The following is a 25145-nucleotide window of genomic DNA, read 5'->3' as shown; positions in this document are numbered from 1 at the left end:
GCCCAGAGATAAATCCACATATATATGGTCAATTAACATATAACAAAGGAGGCAAGCATACACAATAGGAAAAGACAGCCTCTTCAATAAATGGTGTTACGACAAGTGAACAGCTACATGTTAAAGAATACTCCATACACAAAAATAAATTCAAAATGGATTAAAAACTGAAGTATGAGATGTGAAACCATAAAATACCTAAGAGTAATGTCTTGGACATTGGCCTTAGCAATATTTTTCTGGATGTGCCTCCCTAGGCAAGGATAATAAAAGCAAAAATAAACACTTGTAACCTACACCAAAATAAAATCCTTCTGCTCAGTGAAGGAAACAACCAAGAAAACAAACAGGCAACCTGCTGAACAGAAGACATTTGCAAATGACATGTCTGATAAGGGGTTAATATTCAAAACACAAAGAACTCATACAACTCAATAGCAAAAAATCCAAATAATTTGATTAAAAAATGGGCAGAGGACCTGAACAGACATCTTTCTAAAAAGGATATACAGATGGCCAACAGACACTTGAAATGATGCTCAGCATCACTAATCATCAGGGAAATGCAAATCAAAACCACAATGAGACACCAGCTCACACCAGTCAGAATGGCTACTATCAAAAAGACAAGAACTAAGCTTTGGCGAGAATACGGAGAAAAGGGAATCTTCATGCACTGTTGGTAGGGTTATAAATTGGGCTTATAAATATAATAGGGTATTGGGGTTATAAATATAATAGGGTGTTAGCAACTACGAAAAATAGTATGGAGGTTCTTAAAAAAATTAAAACAGAAATATCACATGACCCAGCAATTCCATTTCTGGATATTTATTTGAAAAAACAAAACAAAACAACCCAAACCAAAACAAACACATTCATTCAAAAAGATATATGTGCCCCTATGTTTACTGCAGCATTATTTATAATAGCAAGATATGGAAGCAACCTAAGTGTCCATCTATAGATGATTGAATAAAGAAGATGTGGAACATATATATAATGGAATATCACTCAGCCATAACAAAGAATGAGATCTTGCCATTTGCAACAACATAGACCTCCAGGTATCATGCTAAGTGACACTAAGCGAGACAAAAATACTATATGGTTTCACTTATATGTGGACTCTAAAAAACAAAACAGAGGGAAAAACAAACCTTCCCCCACCCAAAGACTCATAAATATAGTGAACTGGTGATTGTTAAAAGGGAGGGTCAGAGGGTTGGGTAATTGGTGAAATAGGTAAAGAGAATTAAGAGGTACAAATTTCCAGTTATAAAATAAATAAGTCGTTGAGATGAAATGTACAGCAAAGGGGACAGAGTCAAAATATTGCATTAAGTTTGTATGGTAACAGAGTGTAAGTACACTTATGGCAAGCATTTTGTAATGTATATAAATGCTGAACCACTCAGGTGTATGCTGTACACCTGAAACTAATATAATGCTGTACGTCAACTATACTTCAATAAAAAAATTAAAAAACATGAGCTACACAGAGCCATTTGTAAAATCATAATATCAATTTTAAAATATTTTATGCTATGGTAAAATATAAACTTGTTACATGTGGAAATCATAGAAAAAGAAGGAATTATTTTAAGGACTGGCCAAAATGCCAACACCCAAAGACAATTACTGCTAACATTTTTGACATATTTTCACGCAGATCTTTTTCCTTAAACATGTTTAAAAAAAACTAGGTATAATTGTAACATATATACCAATTTACAGTCTGATTTTTTCAAGCTAACATTACACATTTGTATTTTCTGTTGTTACAAACTTCAAAAAAACAATTTTCTTTCTTTTTTTTTTTTAAACTTTTTAACGTTTATTTATTTTTTGAGAGACAGAGAGAGACAGAGCATGAGCAGGGGAGGGGCAGAGAGAGAAAGGGAGTCACAGAATCTGAAGCAGGCTCCAGGCTCCGAGCTGTCAGCACATAACCCGATGCGGAGCTCGAACCCGGAACTGTGAGATCATGACCTGAGCTGAAGTTGGATACCTAACCGACTGAGCCACCCAGGCGCCCCAATTTTCGTTTTTTAAAGTGGGCTCCATGTCCAACATGGGGCTTGACCTCACGACCCTGAGATCAAGAGTCAGATGTTCTACCAACTTAGCCAGCCAGGTGACCCTTCGAAAAATTTTTAATGATTGCTCAGTAAAGTATTTCAAATAGATTTATCATAATTTATTTCTCTATTGCTGGATATTTAAATTGCTTCCAATTTTTCACTATTATAAGTAATGCCAATTTTAATCATTTTGTAGAGATGTATTTGTACATATTCAGGATTCTTTCTTCTGAGGATGTATTTACAGAGATGACATTAGTGAGTGAAAATGTAGGAACAAGTTCCTTTCTAAATGTTAGGCCACTTCATACTCTTATGTGAACATGTATTTCACCACAGCCTCACCAGCAATGGGTATTAATTATTTAAACCTACGATTATTGCTGGGCTCAACAATATTTTTGGTTCTATCTTTCATCCTTCATCTATAGAGGAAGGAGAGGTTGTTCTGGTTTCTCTTCTTTGTTTGATTCACTTTACTAGGTTATGGCTAGCTGTTAACATCTGTTGAACACTTAACATATACTAGCACTATTCATCAGTTAATCTTCCTAATAACCCAATGAAGAAAGTGCTATTATTTTCTCCATTTTATGGAAGAGGAAATTGAGGCAAAGAGAGGTTAAGTAACCATGACTCTTTCAACCCATCCAAAAGTCCCCAGCAAATCAGGCTTCTGTCCAATGCTTGATGCAAATGCTTTTTCCAACTGCTGTTATTACACTTGTTTACTTTTTATTTTTTTAATGTTTCTTTATTTCTGAGAGACAGCAAGCAAGCGAGCATGAGCAGGGGCGGAGCAGAGAGAGGGAGACACAGAATCCAAAGCAGGCTCCAGGCTCTGAGCTGTCAGCACAGAGCCCAACGCGGGGCTCGAACTCACAAACCGTGAGATCAAGTACCTGAGCCGAAGTCGGACGCTTAACCAACTGAGCCACCCAAGTGCCCCTACACTTATGTTTTAAAAAGTCTTTTTGGGGGGGAAAGTTTCCTCTCTGTACATCCCCCATGAGCATCACAAGCTACCTATTACTTAGTGTTACATCAGATAAAGGTTTAAAAAAATATAGGATTTGAAACAAAAGAGTGTTTTAAAACAAGTTTTCATTTCCCTTAAACTCATAACTTCTGTTTATAATGGAAAGTGCTCAGTTATTAATAGAGAAGAATGCTTTAAGAGTGATCAATAAAATTCTTTAAAAATAATTTTGTCTTAAGTGTTTTCTACATTTTAAATTTTACAATGAAAACCTGAGACCCCCCCCCCGCCAAATTCCCTCCTGTTCTATTCCTGTTCAGCAAAGCTCAATTTTCTTAATGTAATACCTCAGCTTTAAATTCAAAAGTGATTGCCTACTATATTTGCTTCTAAAATGCTTTTCTATAAATACTGTTGTCATTGTGTCTGTGATATACATTTTTTATATTCCATTTATATTTATTTTTTAATATAACTTGTTTCTGTGATATATATAATACATATAAATCACACCTACGTATACATGTGTATGTTTATGACACACACACACACACACGATTTATGTATATGTACAACTTCTACTTCTTGAGATGGGAGACTTTCACTGCCAACTAACCTAACGAGAACCTATGGGGGGGGGGGGGTGGAATCCTCAAAATAGAAGTTTTACATAAATAAAAAGAACATGAGTACATGTTATATATATGTATACTTACATATAATTTATATATGTACAATATACAGATCAGTCATTTTCATTTATACTTACTGATCATTTCTTTTATAATTTTTTCTGAGTACTTATAAACTTAGAAGGCACTTCATTCTCAACAATTTTAATGTATTTTCTAGTTTCATTAATATTTTCTACAGTTAGAACATTTTTAAATTCTTTTTTTAATTATAATTTTAACATATTCAAGTTAATATCTAAACCATTCATGTTTTTGAAGTCCTAATTACATTGAATAATCCTTCCCTTCTCCCATGATGTATGATATCTCCTTTACCATGGTAAATTTTACCAGGGTTTGTTTCTGGTTACCTATTCTTGCCCTGGGATCATCTTTAAAATGACTATACCCTTCTATATATTTGATGGTAACGTCCAAAAAATTATATTATTTCTGCGTATTTCTCCTACATCTAGCCACCTGACGCAACCCTCTTTTGGTTTTCTAGGTAGATCCTGTATTATCTATAATTATTTCTTTTCTTCTAATAGCCCTCTTATTTAATCTTAACTCACTAAACCATACTCCTAATAGCATAAAAAAATAATAGGCAGGTTAGCTTCTCCCAGGGATTTTACTGGTAATATCACCAAAACCACATGGTTAAGTTTGTTAGCTGTGGGTGTGAAATATTTACCAAAATAGAAAATTAGCTGTATTTCTTTGCGAAGTTCTATTTATCAAAAAGGAATGGTTATTGTGTTTTATACGTTTTCCCTAGAGGAAATCACATATTATCTAAACCATAAATAGATTTAACTATATTAATATATTTCCTAAGTTGGATTCCTAAGGGAAATCCTACCTCTACCTGGGTATTATTCTTTTAATGCGCTGTTGAGTTCAATTAGCTATTATTTTAACTGGCATTTTTTGGTTTTATATTACATTCATGGATGAGATCTGTCTGTAGTTTTATTAAGTCTCTCCTTGTCAGGTATTAACATTTTATTTATTATTTTTAAGGCAATTTTTTAGAGCAGTTTTAGCTTTACAGTACAAGTGAGAGAATGGCACAGAGACTTCTTACATGCCCTCTCTACATGCATAGCCTCCCCCTCCTCTGTTACCACCATCAGGCATCAGAGGTGACGAACTGTTACAACTGATGAACCTACAATGATACATCATAATCACCCAAAGTTCATAGTTTACATTGCTGTTCACTCTTGGTGGTGTACATTCTATGGGTTTAGACAAATGTATCATAACATGTATCCATCACTGCAATATTTTATAGAATTTCCACTGCCCTAAAAATCCTGTGCTTGCCCTATTCATCCCTCCCTACTCTCCCAACCCCAGGCAACCACGATTTTTTTTACTGTCTACATAATTGTCTTTTTATGCCAGGTTTTCATACCAGGATTACGTTAACTTCACAAAATAACTGTTCCAAAACAGTTTTTATTTTTTTTCAATATATGAAATTTATTGTCAAATTGGTTTCCATACAACACCCAGTGCTCATTCCAAAAGGTGCCCTCCTCAATACCCATCACCCACCCTCCCCTCCCTCCCACCCCCCATCAACCCTCAGTTTGTTCTCAGTTTTTAAGAGTCTCTTATGCTTTGGCTCTCTCCCACTCTAACCTCTTTTTTTTTTTTTTCCTTCCCCTCCCCCATGGGTTTCCCAAAACAGTTTTTAATTCATCATGACAGTTTTTAATTCCTTAAACATTTGGAATAATTCATCTGAAAAATTACCTGGGTCTAAAAACGTGTTTTTATTTTTTCAGTAATCTCTACAACATAATATGGGGCCTCAAACTCACGGCCCTGAGATCGAGTTGTATGCTCTTCTAACTGAGCCAGGCAGATACTCCTAAAAACATTTTTTAGGTGTCTCCCTTCCTTCCTCTTTCTTTTTTTTTTTTTTTTTAGAGAGAGAAAGAGCAAGCAGGGGATAAGGGCAGAAGGAGAGAGAGAATCTTAAGCAGACTCCACACTCAGCACGGAGCCTGACGCAGGGCTTGATCCCACGACTCTGCGATCATCACCTAAGCCTAAATCAAGAAAGAGTTGGAGGCTCAACTGACTGAGCCACCCTAGTGTCCAAGAGGTATTTCTTTCATACTTTTTAAAATTTTTTTCCTCAATTTCAGAAAAGTTCATTTTATCAAAATTTTTGAATCTATTTAATAGTGGTCTCAATTAAAAATATCTTCTGTAATGGTTTTATTTTTCTTTTTTCTTCTTATAAATCCATTTTTTCCTCCATGTTCCTTAGTGCTAGTCTTTTAAACCCTTGCATTGAATGCCTATTTTATTTTTCCCTCTTTAGGCCCCAAAGAGTAGATCTGATTTCCCAAGTGACTGACCTTTTTTGTTTTGTTAAATCACATCTTTTATGGAATTAAAATAAAATTTACATAGAATAAAAGGCTCAGATTTTAAGTATTCAATGAGTTTTGACAATTGTATCTACCTTGTAACTACCACCAAAGAAAATACAGACCATTTCTATCACCCAGAGTTCCCTTTACCCTTTTCCAGCCAACTCTCATGCCCTGCTACCTAATTTCCTTCACCATAGACTACTTTTGCATGCTCTTGAACTTCATGTAAGTGGAATCACAGAGTAGATCTTTGTATCTGACTTCTGCTCAACCAATGTTTTGAGATTCATCACCATTCTTGCATATCTTAGTAATCTGTTCTTTTTTTTTTTTAACTACTAAGTACTAATTTACTGTATGAATATACAGCAGTTTGCTTATCCGTGATCCTGCTTGGTGAACATTTGAGTGGTTTCCAGTTTTTGGATATTGTGAGTAAGGTTGCTATAAACACTTTAATACAAATCTTTCTTTGGGCATAATAAACTTAGTGATTTCTACATATACAGCAGGGCTTCAAAAACTGACAAATACATTTTTGTTTTTTTGAACTCCAACATTTTTTTTATAGTCACGTATATTATCAATTTCTCCACTAATACTCCAGAAGAGGCATTTTTGTCTTCTAGCCGGTTTAAGCAGAAAAGGAATTTATTAAAAGTTATTAGACAGCTCACAAAATCTGTTAAGAGTCAGACTCGGGCTTGGAAGTTATGTAGCTAGGAATTATGATCAAATCATAACGGACAGTTCAGAGGTGTGATGATCCACAACTGTGGGGCACTAGGCAAACAGCACAGGCTACTTCCACAGCCCGGGTGTAGGGCGAAAGCCACAAGCTTTGCAGTGCTCTTCCACATTTGCTGGCAAAATGGATTCTGTGCAGCACAGCCTAACTCATACTTGAATTTCAAAGGAAATGTGCTGAACAGTGAAACCTAAGTCACATGCCTGCAAACACTCTCAACCCCAAGATGTATCTTTTTATAAAAAGGGTAAGTTTCCTTCTTTATTTGCAATTACGGTTTCTGTTACATTTATTCTGACTTTAGAAATCAGGCATCTCTTTATTCTTCCCCTCTGAATTTGGGAACATTCCTCAAGGTTGTCCTTTGCTTTACTGTTTGTCTAATTGTATGTCAGTCTTTCTAATTCTGAATTCTGCTTTCATGTTTTCAGTTTCCAGGCAATTCTGCTTATCTTCCCCTAGTCTCTTTCTTCAATGCCTACACCCCCCCCCACCCACACACACAAAAGCAGTGTCTTCATATCTTACTGACAACATGTAGTAGATACTTGTTTCCTTTTGAATCTTATGATACAGTCTAAGAGAGGTGATATCTCAATTTTCTGTTGGACAGTCTCCTCTTATGTTGCACTAGTTTTTTTCTTCATGGAGCTTTCTGCCTAATCCATGTGCAGTAGGGAGTCCCAAGATTGTCCTATACTGTCTTGTGGAGGGAGCAAAAGATGTTACTCAATTTTAAAACTAGGAGGCCAAATAACATGGTCTAAAATACAAACAAGGGTAATTTGGAAGCAGCAGTTGTTTACTGAAATTTCAAAGATACACCCCCCCCTTCTCCCACTGAAGAAGACAGTTTCTAGGATGTTTTGAGGGTACACTGCAAAAAGGTTTTTCATTATACACTCATACTACTATCATTATAAATGTCTCTGAATAGGATTTTTAATCTTTAAGAAGCATAACATAGAACAGCTTCAGTTTAAAATATCAGAAATATTTTGAACCAGAAGTATTAGAGTTGGAAAATTCAAATCACCAAAGACCATTTCCATGCAAAGAATATCAAACCTACAGGCCAGTATGGCAATTTTACTTCAAAATTATGCAAGCAATTGAAACACCACTTTTAGTATTCAAATACTTCCTCTTAACCCATCGTTCAACTTTTGAAGTGATTTATTCTTTTCAGATAATGCACAGAAGGAAAAAAAGACTCACTTTATTGACCCTTAACTAACTTAATTTTCATTTTAGCAATTCAAAATACATTAAACAAAAATAAAACTTTTATGTGTATGTAATAGGATGTAAGAACTCTAAGGATCCCAAATGCATTAAAACTTACATTTTTATGAGGTTTGTCTGTCCTAATAATTATATATTTGTAACCACTAACTCTGCATTTTTACCTTTGGACTAGATTTCAGAAAGCAGTAAAGCAGTCGCTGTCTATTTTATAATGACAGAGGTAAGAGAATGAGTTTCCTTTTGAATAAATACTGAGAATATTCAACACAGTGGCAGAGAGTGAATTATAATTATACTTAATGTTAACAATCTGTTCACCGGGGTTGAAAAATTTCAGGCTACAGAGTATTCAAAAATTCATTTCTATTATGCCAATAAAAAGAATGGGCTTAGAAACAAAGGAATGTTTCTTTTACAGTTTATTGTACATTAAAAAACTTTTTTTTAATGTTTATTTATTTTTGGGATAGAGTATGAGCAGGGGAGGGACAGAGAGAGAGGGAAACACAGAATCCAAAGCAAGGTACAGGCTCTGAGCTTTCAGCACAGAGCCCAACGTGGGGCTCGAAATCATGAACCATGAGATCATGACATGAGCCAAAGTCGGACGCTTAACCAACTGAGCCACCCACACAGCCCATAGTTAGTTGTACATTTTTCATCTTTACAGAAAAAAAACAATTCCTTCACCTTACAATATCAATTATTTTCACAGTTCTAAATCACTTCTAATTCTTTCACATATTTATATGTATCAAGACTCATTTGGTATTTGTATGCTGTTCTTTCATATAGCAAGACTTTGCAAATATTTTTCCATGGCAAATGAACTTCCCTGGCATTTATGTATACTGCAATGACTATTCATATGCATTAACATATGCTTAGTCTAAAACCATGCCAGTTCTTTAAGAAACTGAATAACAGATCTGAAATAATCTCATAAATTCCTTCACCTTGTTAAAAATGTTTCTTGTGATTTTCCTAACCATAACAATTAGTGGGGAAAATTTTAAGTTTATCAACTATACCTAGTCTCAACTAGTATTTTTCAAATTGAGATGGGTCTCATTCAGCGACCTTCCTCCAAGTGTAATACTTTCTCCTCTTGACTGGCCTTGACTCCCTAACTCCTTTCCCATATGGCCGCATCTTACCTCCTCTGACCTTAATATCCATTCTCTAGAGTGGAGGGCAGAACATTCTCCTAAGATAGAACACAGAAAACTAATCACCTTCACCTCTTTCATCAAACTTTACTAGCCAAGAGAACCGAATGGTGTGTAGGGCACTATGGGATGGTGTTTTTAATTTTTTTTTTTTTAACGTTATTATTGAGAGACAGAGAGACAGAGCGTGAGCAGGGGAGGGGCAGGGAGAGGGGGAGACACAGAATCTGAATCAGGCTCCAGGCTCTGAGTGGTCAGCACAGAGCACAACACGGGGCTCGAACCCACAAACCATGAGATCATGACCTGCGCCGAAGTCGGTCGCCTAACCAACTGAGCCACCCAGGCGCCCCGGGATGGTGTTTTATAAGGCACATGAAGACTAGGCTCCTACAATTCCCTGAAATTTTTCATCTTGTCAATGAAAAAAAAACAGTGAAATATCAGATAATTCTTTTTTGGACAGAAAAGACAGGTGGGATCAACAAAAATGTAACCCAAAACCACAAAATAATATCAGAAAACCTAACAAGGCAGCTTCCACTAAATACAGCTGGCTGTATTACTGAAAGGAAGTGAAATATTAATTTTTAAAAGGTTGCTTTTAGAAGAATGTTCTTTATCTTGGTCACAAACACACCCACCCATCTTCTGTCCATGCATGAGATTGATTGCTTTCTGGTTCTGAAGGTAAAGCAGACTATGGGTTATACATTGTTATGACCATATGACAAATGCTGTTGAATCTAGATTTATGGCTACAGAATATGATCATGCAGATCTTTTCAAAAGGATTAACATTTCCTATACCAGATACTGGATTATTTCAAAAGAACTAGGTACTTACGAGCTGCTTTGATCTGTCTCTGTGTAGCTTTGTATCTTACATGGCCAAGTCCAAGTACTGCATAATGATCTTGGTTCTGATAAAGACACAAAAGGAAGTCAAGTGTGAAACGGAGCTGATATCCCTTGTGCTGGCACCCATTTTAGTGCTTCCCAAAGTGAGAATCCCATAATAGGAGACATTCTATATATAATGGATTCTGTGGTATGTAAGTCTGGGAAATGTGTATTGTGATACAGCCTTCTTGATGATTTGTATGCATATAAATCAAAGGCTCTGAGAAGTCTTGCAATTAAAAAAAACCAACCAAACAGAAACCTGCAAAACCCAGCATTTTCTTAACTTACTTGACCACTGAGCCCATTTTTCTCCTAACACCTAGTAATATCCTATGGCCATCCTTAAATCAAGAGATTTCAGAACTGAGGGAAGCACTATCACAGCCCCACAGCGTTGGGCCAGGACAATGAAAGGATAGGACCAGGAGCTGTGCAGAGCAAAGGTAGGCTGGATGGAAATTTTGAGAAACTGAGAGATGAGGCTTCTCTGGAGAGGAAGTACCTGCTGTCGTTAACATCCTTGCAAACTGACAAGTTGAAGCAGCAACTGGAGTGAAGGTTCCCTACAGAACTCAAAGGGTGAGTCTAGTACTGGAGAACTGAGAGGGGGGAAAAGGGAGTTGGGGGCATGAAACACGGGAGAAAAAAGTTAAATAGAGCTGACTGGTTTCCCTTCAAATTCAGGACTACAAAGTTCATGTGGATGGGCTTTTTCATTACGCCTGGCCATCATTCCAACTGGTTTACCTTTCCACTCCCTAAGGTTACTATTTCTCTAGTCTCTCCTCAACCCTCACAGATCCTTCTCCACCCTCTTATCAACAGCCCTGCCTCCCAGTTAAATATAAGATGTAAATTATCCTACTCAAATTCCTACTCAATCTTTGTACTACCCTACCTGCAACCATACATCTTTCCCCTTTTCCTCCATTCACAACTGAAGAAGTCTGTCCTTCTGAGACAAACTACTCCACCCCTCTTGGTTCTGAGCACTGTCTTCTCTACGTCTCCTCAAATACTAGCATCTTTCAGGGATCTCCCAAGCTTCAAGTGGATTATCTTCATCTGTATAAAAAGATGCTGTTAGTTCTCATCCTTAAAAACACATCCATGACCCCCTTTCCAGTTACCACTCTCTCCATCTCTCTGCTGTCCGTCAACATTAAACTTCTTGAAAAAGGTGTCCACACATTTTACCTCCTTTCGCATTCATTTTCAAACCACTCCAGTTTGGTTCTGTTCCACCCACTCCCACCCCCGGCACAATGAGGCTGCTCTCTTCAGTATCAATTTCCAGGTACCAAATCCAAGACCACTCATCTGCCCTCACTTGACTTCAGCTCCCAGTGGCAGCACAGCTGACTCATTCCTTAAAATATTATCTTTCTTTAGTGTTTCTGTGCATTCACTCTGTTTTCTTCCCACCTTCCAGTAACTTTTTTCAGCCACTTTTACTGGCTTCTCTATGACCTGCAAAGCTCAGTTCTGGGGTTTCTTTTGTCTCTCTCTACATTTCAGTTCAAAGTGATTCGATTCAGTGCCAGGGCTAGAATACACTTATGACTCCCCAGTTCACTGGAGCACAGACGTCTCTTCTGAGCTCCAGATGCACTACGCACCTCCATTTCTCACTATTCCTGGCTTGTCTCTCTCTACCTCGATCACTCACTTCCAAATACAAGACTGGTGCTGCAGTTCACTGCAGATACCGAGCTCTTCCTCCCCCCAGCCTGGCACATTCCCCCTTCTTCATGTGGCTGCCGTCTTCTCATCCTTCAGCCTCAGCTTAAATGTTATCACCTTATTTAAAACAGACAACCTTCTCTGCCCATCTCTGCTCCTTCTTGTTCCCCCTGAAGTATTTAAAAATTGTCATTGCTTCAAACTCTCCACTGGCTTTCCAGTGACTATTGCTCCTTACCTCCTCACACCCCCTATCCACTCTGTACCACCTATTTGCCTCCTTCAGTTCCTGGCACTTCGAACTTCTTTCTGCCCCCACACAAGATCTCTGCCTGGAATGGCATTCTTGTGGATCTTTATGTGTCATTCAGGTTTTATCTTAAATGTCAACTGCACATGCCTTCCCCACCTACTCACTCTAAAGCAGTCATATGGACACTCTATCACATCATCCTGTTCTACTTCTTTGCCCAGCATTTGGTGGCCACATCTTTGGTTGTTTACTTATTGCCTGTCTCATTAGAATACAAGCTATGTGGGAGCAGTGATACTGTCTTGTTCAGTTGACTTCTCAGCACCCAGAACAGGGTCTGACACATAGAAGATGCTTGATCCTGTTTGTTGAAAAGAAACAACCAACTGAACAAAATGTATGAACCCTGCTACCTGTTGTCATATCATCTATTCTTTTCTATACCAAAGACTTTCTTCATTCTTTCTTTTCTCTCTTGTAGACCTCAACGGTCCCCAGTTCTATCTTCTCCTGACCCTGCTTTCCCCTCAAGTTACTATTTTCTCTTATTTTCTTTACAACTCAGCTATGAAAAAGAGTATTTTGCACTGTGGTCTCCTACAACCCAACTATAATCGCTCGCCATCCCAACCTTTTTATTGGAATGGCTTTCAGTGTGGTCTCCTAAGCTTCATTTGCCAAACCCAGTAGGTTTTTATCATTATTCGTGTTATGTGATGACTTCCAAAGCAGTGACACTGGTGACTGTGTTTTTCTTCTTGAGACTTCTCCCTCTCTTAGTTTCTGGAAGTCTAGTGCCTGATGTTTAATAAACCTTTGTGGAACTAACAAATGTCTTTTTGTTTTCTTTCTACTTCTTTCACCCTTCTTAGTATCCTTTGCTGCTTCTCCTCTGCCCACACCTTAAATATTCATGCTCCACAATGTTCAGTCCTTTTTTTTTTTTAAATCAATAATGACAATATGTAAATCAGCTAACATTCTCAGCACTTACTTTTCTAAGTGCTTTACACATACTCTTTATCTTATTTAATCCTACAATCGAGGAGAGAGAAATTATCCACTATTATTTATCCTATGTCAAGCGATAAGTTAAGTGTTTTACACGCATCATTGCGTTAATCCTCACTAAACTCCTTTGAGGTGTTAGCAATCTCACCGTAGGAAACAGACTTCTCAAGTAACTTTCCCAAGGTCCCACCACATTAAATGGGCAGAGCCAGATTTGAATTCTGGCACTCTAATTCCATAGTATATATATATATATATATTTAAATATTATACTAGTTCTCTACTTAATAGGGCTTTATGATACCTATTTGTCTATATTCTTCTCTTTGACTGATGTCATTCAATTCCCCACAGCTTCAACTACCACCTAAGACTTGCCAACAACTTGCAAAAGTTGTTGGCTCTATTCTCTTTCAGAGTCACAGACCAATTTCTAACCATCTACTAGAAAACTTCACCAGTATATTAGAACCTCAATTATGACATAGCCAAACTTGAACACAAACACCACATTCCCTCAAAAACTTCCTTTTTCCTGCATCCCAGTGTTAGTGACTGATATCAGACACTGGCAGGTCATTCAACCTGGAATGCTCAGAGGTCTTCTGAGTACATCTCCGTCTCTTATACGGCACAGCCAAGGTCACCAAGCTCTACCAAGTCTACCTCCAAAAAAAAAAGCCAGTGGCGCCTCTTCCTCAAAGCTCGGCCACAATTTAGCTCAAGTATGCATCTGCAGGCTTGGATTATTGCACTTGACCTACAATAGCAAACCATTCACTTCCCCTCCAGCCCTGTCCTCCCTCTTCAAATAATTTTCTGTACTGCCAAGAGAATTACTTTGCTAAAATTAGCTCAGAAACTTTTGATGATTTCCTACTGCCCTGAAAATAAAATCTGAGTTCCTTCCTTAGCATGGCATAAAAAGGACGCTACAAAAGAATCTGGTCTAGACTGTTTCAGGACTAAATTCTCACCACCAATCCTTCAAGCACCCTACTCTACTCTCACTAATCCCTGAAGAGGCAGTATACTTCTTTACTCCTTTGTGTCTTTGCAGATCTATTCCTTCTGCCCAGATCACCTTTTGTTCCCTTCTCTGCTTCACAAACTGCTACTCATTCTTTTAAGGCCAGTTCAAACATGTTTTCTGTGAAAACTTCCTGGATTTTTCCAGCAGAGACAGTATCCTATGGCCATCTCACTCAGAGCTTAACAATAGACAGGTGCTCAATTATGGTTCTCTTGCTGAAGCATCTTAAAACGGTTTACTGACAGAAAACTTGTGGGAAAACTGCCTATGCCTAACAAAGCATCTGACTGAACAAAAGATTCAGATATTAAGTACCTTCCAGTCTTTGGGATCAAGTGTTTTCAACATGGGAAACTCTTCTAACTGCAATTCTTCATCTTCCGATTCCTCTGATAACTCTTTCTTATCCTCCAGTTCCTGAAAAGAGGCAGAAGCATTCCTGTTTCTCCTCTTAACAAAAGCTTCAAACCATCTTCCCACAGGTTCAACTTGACAGAGTGTTGAGGCTGTGATTGAAAGCGTTAAGAGAGGCTTCAATGTATTGCATGGAATAAATCTATTTCAAGGCAATAAATAAGATCAAAACAGTGATAGCATCAGAATGTAATTTTAAAACCATCAACTAAGGAAATAATTGCAGTACAGGGATACTTGGGAGATAGTGCAGGTTTGGTTCCAGACCACCACAATAAAGCAAAAATACTGCAAAAAAGTGAATCAAATATGTTTTTTGGTTCCTCAATGCATATAAAAGTTCTGTTTACGCTATGCTATAGTCTATTAGAGTATAGTAATATAACGTCTAAGAAACAATGGACATACCTTAATTGAAAAATACTTTATTGCCCAAAAATGGTAACCATCATCCAGGCTGTCAGCTAGTCATAATCACTGATCACAGATCACCATGACAAACAACAATGAAAAAGTCTGAGATACTGTATTACCAAAATGTGACAGAGACCCAAAGTAAGCAAATACTGCTGGAGAAATTGTGCTGATGGATTTGCTCAACACAGGGTTACCATAAACCTTCAATTTGTAAAAAAATGCAGTATCACTGAAGCACAATCAAGTAAAATGCCATAAAACAAGGTATGCCTGCAATCCAGTTAACATGAGGGTTGGCAATAATCATTTCCTAGTATTCAGAGTATTCAATCCACCTCTTTCAGTTATCTGACAAAGCATTCAGCAACGTCAACAATAAATCAATACGTTTCTGAAGGTATGAGAGGAAGGCAAGGAACAGGGAGAACTGCTGCCAACTGCTTTACTGTTAGACCAATAACTGTAATAAAACAATAAATGATAAACTGTCTCCAAAATACTAACCTCATCAAAAAATTTTTCTAAAAACAACTCAAAATATTTTAACTAAAACCTTGAATTCAGCTTTTAAAAATTTTAAGAACTCACTAGCAATGATTCTGGAAGACAATTCTCCAAGCAGCTAAAGAGGTTTAACTAACACAGCTATGCTATAGGGTAAAAGCTCTGGATCTGATATCAAAAGCTCTGGGTTTAGTCTAAGTCTGACAATTAGCAACTACGTGCAATGAGTCAGAGATGTCTTCAACCGTAATATGGGAACAATATTTATCTTCTATGGCTCCTTGGAAGACTGAATGAAAAACCATATTTGAAACCACTTTGAAAATCACAACCTCTTGAATCAAAGTAAGGTTTTACGAAGATAAATCACTGCACATTTGTACATTAACGACTCAAAAAAGGTCATCTGAGTCAGGGGAAAAAACCCCTGAACACTTTAACTTCATAGTCCACGCAAAAGCAAAAGACTTTGCCCTGTCCAGCAATAAGTAACTCAAATGTTGTTTCCCATTGTACCTAATGGCCACAATTTTCTAAAAATAACTTATTTTTCATGCTTTAGTTGGTTTGGGAAATTAAGATTTCCTGTACCATACAGAGGAGAGGATTCAAACACTATGTTCAAGATGTACTAGCTATCTGGTATGGGTGTGGCTTTTAAGGACATCACCTTTCAAGCCTTTCCTTTTAGTTTAAGATCACAGAGACTTCCGCAAGCAGAACACAACACGTGCCATGAGATAGGATCAAAATCCAACAACTGTCTCTATAAGTGGCTATGGTAATTAACGTGGATGGCTGAAACTAGAGACTAAGTTTACCATACCCACGACTGTCCTGGGCTATAAATTTAAGAAACTACAGAAGCATTCAACTCTCAATGACTCTTTCAAAGTCTGTCTACACAAATCTTAGCAGCATCACCGGCAAAGGTCTTTTCATACTGAGGTTTTGAGTATGAGGAGCAGTCTCTAAGCTTTGACATTTAAAAATCAAAGAAGGTACTAACACAGAGAGGGAGAAAGATGTTTAACAGAGCACCAGCAGCAAGGCTTTGTACGACGCGAGGCACGTGGGAGCTCGCTGCGGGCAATCTCTTGACCTAGGCAAGGAGATGCTTACAAGAACCTTTTTAGGCTACTAGACGGTTCGGCCCCGAACTGCTCTGCCCGATCCATGAGTCAGCAGCGGCGAAAGGAGGAAGAACTGTCGGGGCAGAAAGAAGACGCCCCCTCCCTTCTTCCAGTCTGGAGAAGGATTTCTTTTGCCTGGAGCAAAAAGTCACTCGTCATGGCCCACGCGTCCGGGTGCCAGGCACCAGGGACAAGAAGGGAGAGATTTCGGGGTCGCGCAGGTGGAGGGCGGAGGCAGGGGCGGCTAAGAGGGGACGAGCCGGGGTTGAGTGGGCACGTACCAGAGGTCAGAGCGTGGGTGATGGCGGTGCCCTGGCCGTCCGCAGCGCTCGGCAGGAGCAGCATGATGGCGCCGGGGCCGGCCCCACAGGCGCAGCGGTTAGCGTCCTGGGCCGGGGGCGCTTAGCGTCCCCTCCGGCTCTACCTCTGGGTCCGAGCCTCGCGCCTTGGCTCTACGACGCCCAGGAACCGGCGCATGGAGACGACCAATAACTACTTCCGGGATGAATCTTTCGCGGTGCGGAGGCCAATTCCACCCGCACACACCGCGCCAACGTGTGCGGCAGCCTAGTTACTCTAATGACACGGATCCGGCTGGGGACCAAGACTCACAAAAGAAAGGTTCCTAGACTCCTCAGTTCCGCGGCGAAATGGATTACTTTATTCCCCTAGGTGCGATACGTGGAGCATAATTTTCTGAAGCAGTTCCTACTATGCTATTTTTATTTTTAAATCACTATTTGCCCGAGACTAACCACTAACTTCTCAAGTAGCTCTACTTATATAAATAAAAAATGAAAAGATATCTATGCATTAATATTGGGAACAATTATTGTAGTCTATATACATCTATAGAGAATTTTGTACATATACCTATAATATACTTGCACTTATATAAATAATAATGGCAGCCTGTATTTGTTGCGATATTACTCAGTAATTTACCTGCGTTGTCTCGTTTAATCCTTGTAACGTTTGGCAAAGAACACCTCCTCAGTGTTAGCTTCTACTGGAAGGCCGGCAATCTTTTTACCCTGTTCTAAAAGCATGAGGTTTTTTGTTTTTGTTTTTTTTTTTTTTCTTCTAAGATATTACCAATTACAGAACTCTGGAACTTAATTGTTTAATGTATAATAAAATCCACTGTACGCTTATTATGATTCCTTCTTACGGTCAAAAGCAAGAACTAGCAAAAGAAAACCAGTCGATGAAGATTCACACACATCCCCTCCACACTAAGCTTCCCCCCCCCCCCCCCCCCCCCCCCCCCGCCCCCAGTATCTGGAATAGGTTGCACAAAATAAAAGACTTGATGTGCTACCCTTTGGGAAAGAGCGCCGGAAGTTAGAGAATTATTCTCTATGAATTACATTTTCAGTTAAATCCATTGATTTGTCCCGTTATCTACCCCATGACAAAATTGTCACTTCACAATTGACATTTCAAAAACTAAGATAATCAACTCCCCCTAAAGCTATCCCTGACCCCTTGCTTAAAATATATATATATATATTTTTTTTTTTTTTTGAGAGAGAGCAGGGGAGGGGTAGAGAGAGAGAGGGACGCAAAGGATCCAAAGCAGACTCTGGGCTAGAGCCCTGACAGGAGAGAGCCCACCTGATACAGGGCTCAAAATCACAAACTGTGAGATGATGACTTCAGCCCAGGTGGGTTGCTTCACCAACTAAGCCACCCAGGTTTCCCAACCCCTTTCTTTATTAATGCAACCACTTGTTAAAACAGGCTCTAAGACTCAAAGTAACCTGACTCCACTTTCTTAATTTTATTCTCACACCTGCCTCATCCATTCTCCGCCCCGCCCCCCCCACCCCATCTGGTCTTACAATGACCTATTTTTAAAATGGGGCTGTTTTCTGGGGCACCTGGGTGGCTCAACCGGTTAAGCCTCGGACTTCGAGCTGGTAATGATTTCATGGTTTGTGAGTTTGAGCCACTTATCAGACTCTGTGTTGACAGCTCAGAGCCTGGAGCCTGCTTCAGATTCTCTCTCTCTCTCTGCCCCTCACCCGCTCACACTCTCTCTCTTAAAAATAAAGGTTGAAAAAATAAAATGGGGTTGTTTTCTTGTTGATTGGTAGTTCTTCATATACTCAGGATATTAATCCCTTACCAGATATATGACGTGCAAATACTTTCCCCATCCAGTAGGTTGTCTCTCCACTTTGCACTGAGTCCTTTAACGCAAAGACGGGTCCGACTTTTCATTTCCAAATTCTACAGTTATTTATCAATTCCTGTTTACCTCCTAAACGAATTTATTTCAAAACCTGCTCTTTTCCCGGACTTTCCTGTATCTGAGGCACCACTCTTCTTTGGCAGGAGGCTCAAAAATTGAAACTCTTCATCTCCTCATCCCACGCTAACATCAAATTAAGGAACAACTTCCATATCTCTTCACTGTATTCGTAGATCTAGCCACTACTTAATGCGTATCTAATATGCCAGATACTTTGAAAACACTAGTTGTTTAAAGCCTCCACAATGCTGCGAGGCAAAGGAAAAATTAAAGCAGAGAGAGTAACGAAGTTACCCAAGAGTGAACAGTAAATGAATGACTAAATCAGGATTTAAAGTCAGGACTGAGCCACGGTTGGTCTTAAAAGGCCGTCGCTCAGGGAATCTCCCCATGGTGAGGGGCCAGGGACCACCCGTGTTCCCCTCCCACAGGGAATTCTTCCTGGACCACGGAACCGGGAGCAGGACACGAGCCCGCCTCCCCCAGGGCTCCCTTCCGGTTCTCGTGCGCAGAGTAAAAGGATCCGTAGAGCTCAGCTTACTTCCGGTGAGGAAAGGAAAGAGCGGCACCACCGGAAGCGAGAGAGGTGCTGTGTAATCACCTGAGAGCTGAGGCCTTTGGAGCTCCTAAAATGCCGGATTACCTCGGTGCCGATCAGCGGAAAACCAAAGAGGATGAGAAGGACGACAAGCCCATCCGAGGTCAGTTGACATAGGCAGGAGCTCCGGGCCGGAGCAGGGCCAGGCTTGGCCCCGGAGGAGAGGCTGGAGTCCCGCTCGCCACTCGGCCCTGTGTCCCTTTTGTGCCCCCGATGATTTCGTCGGGGGCGGCAGCCGGCTTACCCTGGCTGCCTCTTCTGTGTCCCTCATGCTACTCCAAGTTCTGTATTCATCTCTCGCTGATCGACATTTTTATTCATGTTCAGCTCAGGTCCTGATGAAGTTACTCACCCTGCTTGGTCTTGCAGGCCTTGAAAAGTTTCCCTGCCTGGTGGTGCTTGGTCACCTGTATCCTCTTTCTGCCCCTCCTCCCCCTCAAGTGGGATGGCTTGGTGCTGTCACTGTGTAGTCAGGATCCTGAGAAGTAATTTTCCTTAAAACAAAACAAAACAAAACATTCCTTTGACTACGTAATTTATTCATGTGATTCAAAACACTAAATGCATAAAAAAAGACACATTGAGGGGCGCCTGGGTGGCTCGGTCGGTTGGGCGTCCGACTTCGGCTCAGGTCATGATCTCACAGTCGGTGAGTTCAAGCCCCGCGTCGGGCTCTGTGCTGACAGCTCAGAGCCTGGAGCCTGTTTCAGATTCTGTGTCTCCCTCTCTCTCTGCCCCTCCCCTGTTCATGCTCTGTCTCTCTCTGTCTCAAAAAAAAAAAAAAAAAAGACACATTGAAAAAGTGGTCCTTGGCCCCAGGCGTGCATGCATGATCCACCGAGGCAACTAGTGTTGCCATTTTGCGTTATCTTTCTAGACATTTTCTGTGCATATCAAGGGTTTGTTCTTTACATAAAATGTAGCAAATTGTATATATACATTTTCGGATTTTAATGTGTCTTAGGGATAAGTTCATATCGTTATATGTAAGGAGTCAGTGCTGTCTGCCTGTCTGCATCTGCATAGTATCCCACTTTTTTGGGTGAGTAGTAATACATATAATTAATCCTTAGTGATGCACATGTAGGTGTCTTTCAATCTGGTGGCCATTCTAGAGCAGTGAATAACCTTGTTCGTGTACCTTATCACAGACACAAACACAAGCGGGAGGGTGAATGTTGGAAGTGGAGTTGTAATTTTGAAAATGTGAAATTACTCTCTGTAGAGAACACTGCCACTTGGCACTTCTCACAGTGCAGGTGATGCGCACACGGAGCTCACAGGATTTCTTCCCCTTTTAGTTCCATCTTTATGCTCTTTTCTTCTTTTGTTCCTGACAGGCTACTTAAAAAATCTTCTTGCAGTGTTTTTGTTGTTGTTGTTGTTTTTCCCTTTTTCTCTCTTCCCTTCCTAAACAACTTCAACCTCTCCTAGCACTTTTTTTTCTTCTTTTCCACCTCCCCCCCACCAAAGAGATTTTCTCTTTACTTTCATCCCACACTCTACTGTTTGCCTTGAAAGTGTTTTAGGATACTGCAGACCTCAGAGCTACTCAGGCACCTGGTGGAAAACTGAGTCACAGAGGTTTAATATCTCATCTGTGCATTTCTCTGGGTATGCCATCATTCTGTAAATGTATTACTAGATTTATTCCTTGCATATAATTATGATTAACGTGTATAGAGTTTTAGGTGCTTCTTCGTCCATATCTTATCTGACCTTTAAAGCAACATTGTGAGGGTAAAATTATGGTTATCTCTGTTTCTCAAAGATGACAAAACTGATGCTTAAAGTGGGTTTTCCAACATTACCTGGCAATTGCATGACGTTGCAATTGCACCCAGGTTGCTAGCACCCAGGTCGTTTTGATTCTCAAACTCTGTTCTTTGGGCTTCCTGTTTTTGTGTCACATCCCTTTGAGACTCTTCAGCAGCTGTGTTATATACTTTGTAAAATTCTGCCTTCACCCAATTAGTTAAAAGTTCCTGGAGTCCAGGAACTTGTTGTTGGTTGTATTTATATCATTACAACTTTGCATAGTTTTTCTCACTCAGTTACTGAATGTAAATTGAACAGAAGAGAATTGTTAGCTCTACTTTCCTCTTTTTGAATCTCATGTATTCTCTCTTATTTTAGCTCTGGATGAGGGGGATATTGCCTTGCTGAAAACTTACGTAAGTCGTTTTCAATGTCTACCAAGTATAGATGTTTTATGTTGAAAGAACTATTGTTGGTAGTAGCCTCCCAAAATATTTAGAAGAGAATGTCTGGCAGTGTATAGTAATCCTCACTGAAAAAAGTTACATACCACAGTTTCTCTCCAGATTAGATCAGAGAGCAAATATTTAGCATGTCAAAGCGCATACATTTTTTATACTATTTGTAATTAAGTGTGGTGCTATATTGAAAGATATTTGAAATGTATGTACCTGAATTAGATCTGAAATAGAAAGTTTCAATGTTTAGGGCTTGTAGTTGGGTTAATTTCAAGCATGATTTTCATTTGTTACCTTGCATAATAGTGCATTGTGTCTTTGGGCAAAAATATTAGTTTGGGAATACTTCTGAAAATGATATACTCTCTCTATTTCCACGTCACAAGCATTGGGACAATAATAGCTATTGAGATTGTAACTGTTAAAAGTTTCTGTCTGCAGTTTCATAAATTGTTGATGTCTTGATATTCTAATTACAGTGATTTTTATCTCCTAGGGTCAGAGCACTTACTCTAGGCAGATAAAGCAGGTTGAAGATGACATTCAACAACTTCTCAAGAAGATCAATGAGCTTACTGGTGTGTATTTCATTATTCTTGTCTCTTATCTTTAAATGTAATGTGTTAATTACATCTAAGGAGTTTAAATACAGATGTTATTCCTTCGTGAATTATAGACAAAAAAAATTACTATCCTTCCTGTCTGTTAAGAAATTGGATCTCCTTTAGTAATCTTTCACTACCTTTTACAACCAAATATAATGCTTAAGCAGTTAAGCAACAACATCATCCTTTAAGCAAGTAATGTTTCTATTGGTCAGAGACAAGTTCAGTAAACTCTAATAAACAAGTAAAAATTTTTTAGCGAATAAAAATGTGGTCTCACATGGTATTGCTTAAGTAACTGGGCTATTGCCCAGTAGTTGGAAACTTTTCTGCTCATGAGTTGGAAACTTGAGTGGTGAAGTTTCATAGTATTTGTCAAATATGGTGTTGGATTTTGGCTTGTGACCACTTTAGGGCAGTGTTTTTCAACTGGGGTGATTTTGCCCCAGCATCCCCTTCCCCCAGGACATTTGGCAGTGACTGGAGATACTCTTGATTCTCGTGACTTGAAGGGGAGGTGGTGCTGGTGGCATCCAGTGGCTAGAGGCCAGGGATGCTGCCAACTGTAACACACAGGACACTCCCCATTGCCACGTATTCAGTCCAAAACGTCATTGGTGCTGAGGCTGCGGAAGCTTGCTTCAAGGTGATGCATAACATTTCAGTGAACCTTTGTTATCCTTCTTTATGTAGGTATCAAAGAATCTGATACTGGCCTGGCCCCACCAGCACTCTGGGATTTGGCTGCAGATAAGCAAACACTGCAGAGTGAACAGCCTTTGCAGGTTGCGAGGTATGCATAGCACTCCTTGAAAATTTATTCTTATCTGTACGCTCAAGCACTTTTTAGAATCCGGGGTATAATGCAGTAGTTCATAAAAGTTTTTTATTCCACATTCTGCATAAATAAAGCTTTCTCCAGAAGTATCTGGGATTAAATTTTATGCCTTCAATAATTATTCAAGAAGTAGGTAAAGACATAATCATATAAAAATTCAAATGATACAGAAAGATCAGATGAAGACATGAGAACCTTCCTTCCCATCTTCACTGTCCCACTGCCCCTTCTTCAGCTACAACTGAAAATAGTTTGGTCCTCTTAGTCGTCCTATGTCTTCATGTATATATTTTATTTGCATGCAAAGAAACATATCCTGATTTTTTTTTTTTTTTTTTTAGTACCTCTATTTCTGGTTTCTCTTGGTTTCTAAAAATTATGTAATATTCTGTAGATGTTGGTCTGTTTACAATTTCTGTGATTCTTCATGGTGCTACATTGAATGTTCATGTTAAATATTTCTCTGTGTGTGCGTTTATTTCTTAGTATAGCTTATTAGCAGTGGAATTATGAGGTCAAAGGGATTTACAGTTTTGAAAATCTGGAAAAAGGTGATTTGACCAGTTCATACTCCTTAACATGAGGTTTTGAGGCAAATGCCTGTTTGCCTGATCAATATAAGATATGTGATCATCAATTTTTACACTTTTGCCATGTGGGGGAAAAAATCTCATCTTAATTTGCATTGTGCTGATTACTGGTGTGATAGCTGCTTCTTATACTTATTAGACATTTGTATTTTTCTGTCCATTCATATTTTGTTCTATTGGTTTGTTTCTTGTGAATTTTTAGGAGCACTTTACATATTGTACGTATTTATCTTTTCTTTAATATGCTACAAATATTTTTTTCCCATTCTGGCTCTTGACTTTTAACTTGTTGCTACCTTTTGTTGTACTAATGTTTAAAGTTTTTAGGAGGCAAATAAAATATGTAAACGTTTTCATTATACCTTTTGGGTTTGAATGTTGCTCAAGAAGCCTTAGCCCAATTCAAGATTGTATTCTTTTGTGTTTTATTCTAATCATTGGAAATTTTATTTTCATTTTATCTCTTTACTATGGTAAAGGTTATTTTTCCTTTCCTCTTTTCCTTTATCCCTTACTCCCTTTTTCTGTCTTTCCCATTTATTTTGGTTTATTTTTCAGTTCTATCATGGTTTTAAGGAGTTAAATAATTCTGTAACAATAGTTGTCTTTCCCAATTCCTCTTCCCTAGAGACACCTATTTTCAAAATTTTTAGCTGGTTATTTTGATTTCTACCTTCATGATTCTTATGGACAATGCAAAATCTTGTGTATTGTAGATTACATCTTGATTATTTTTTTTAGCTTTAGATATCATCTCTTGGCCTGAGGATTTCATTTTGTTTCCTCTGTCATCATCCCAATAGGATAGGATACTTTTCCTATCCTACATCCTTAATTACATTAAAAATTTGGTTAGATCAGTATTCATTGATTTCACAACTGTGGCTAAGTAGTGCTATTTATAAAGAGGCAAGTAGTAAATAAACTGATCGCTTTTTCTTTCTTGTACCAGTTTTTATTTTTCTTGTCATAACCATCTCGTTTTCTTATTTGCCTGGTTTTCTATGTATATAAATACTCAACTAAATTGGTCTTCAGATTTGTTAAGTCCATCAGGTTTTTTCTCACATATGCCTCGGGTGTGTCCTCTGCACCAGGATTCTCTCTGGTCCGTTTTCCTGAAGAAGTCTTTCCCAGCACTTGCCAACCTGCTTCAGTGCACTACTGGTGGCCCTTTCCACCTACGAAATCACAACCATCCTGTGACCTCTTTCCCTGCAGGTTCCCTTTGCCTCTCTCCTGTTGTTTATGTACCATGAGTTTGTCTTTTTGGTTTACTTACACCCGCATTAGGTGGGCTCTGTTCTCTGGTAGCTTCCTGAAAGAGGTCAGTTGGGATGTCATATTTGTTTTTTTTTTTTTTTTTTTTTTTTTTTTTTTTTTTTT

At 38.8% G+C, this 25145-nt stretch overlaps 2 protein-coding genes across 5 annotated transcripts in view; one reads left to right on the top strand and one right to left on the bottom strand.

Moving 5' to 3' along the window:
* DNAJC2 (DnaJ heat shock protein family (Hsp40) member C2) overlaps positions 1-17223 on the bottom strand; it is a 36513-nt gene extending 19290 nt beyond the window's left edge. The window contains exons 1-3 of one of the 4 annotated variants that reach the window (XM_049641341.1): positions 16937-17223; positions 14503-14693; positions 10149-10224 (exon numbers count right to left, since the gene is read on the bottom strand). In XM_049641341.1, coding sequence (XP_049497298.1) covers positions 10149-10224; positions 14503-14693; positions 16937-17000 — 331 coding nt within the window. In that variant the 5' untranslated portion in view covers positions 17001-17223. The remainder of the gene's footprint in view (positions 1-10148; positions 10225-14502; positions 14694-16936) is intronic. The other 3 variants (XM_049641340.1, XM_049641342.1, XM_049641343.1) reach the window with 3 other exon arrangements.
* Positions 17224-19454: 2231 nt separating this feature from the next.
* Positions 19455-25145, top strand: part of PSMC2 (proteasome 26S subunit, ATPase 2) — a 13320-nt gene continuing 7629 nt past the window's right edge. The window contains exons 1-4 of the mRNA XM_049641345.1: positions 19455-19613; positions 21647-21684; positions 22223-22304; positions 23025-23124. Coding sequence (XP_049497302.1) covers positions 19544-19613; positions 21647-21684; positions 22223-22304; positions 23025-23124 — 290 coding nt within the window. The 5' untranslated portion in view covers positions 19455-19543. The remainder of the gene's footprint in view (positions 19614-21646; positions 21685-22222; positions 22305-23024; positions 23125-25145) is intronic.

This window comes from Panthera uncia, chromosome A2, assembly GCF_023721935.1.
Source record: "Panthera uncia isolate 11264 chromosome A2, Puncia_PCG_1.0, whole genome shotgun sequence".
Taxonomy (NCBI): domain Eukaryota; kingdom Metazoa; phylum Chordata; class Mammalia; order Carnivora; family Felidae; genus Panthera; species Panthera uncia.
This window is presented reverse-complemented; position numbering and strand designations above follow the sequence as displayed.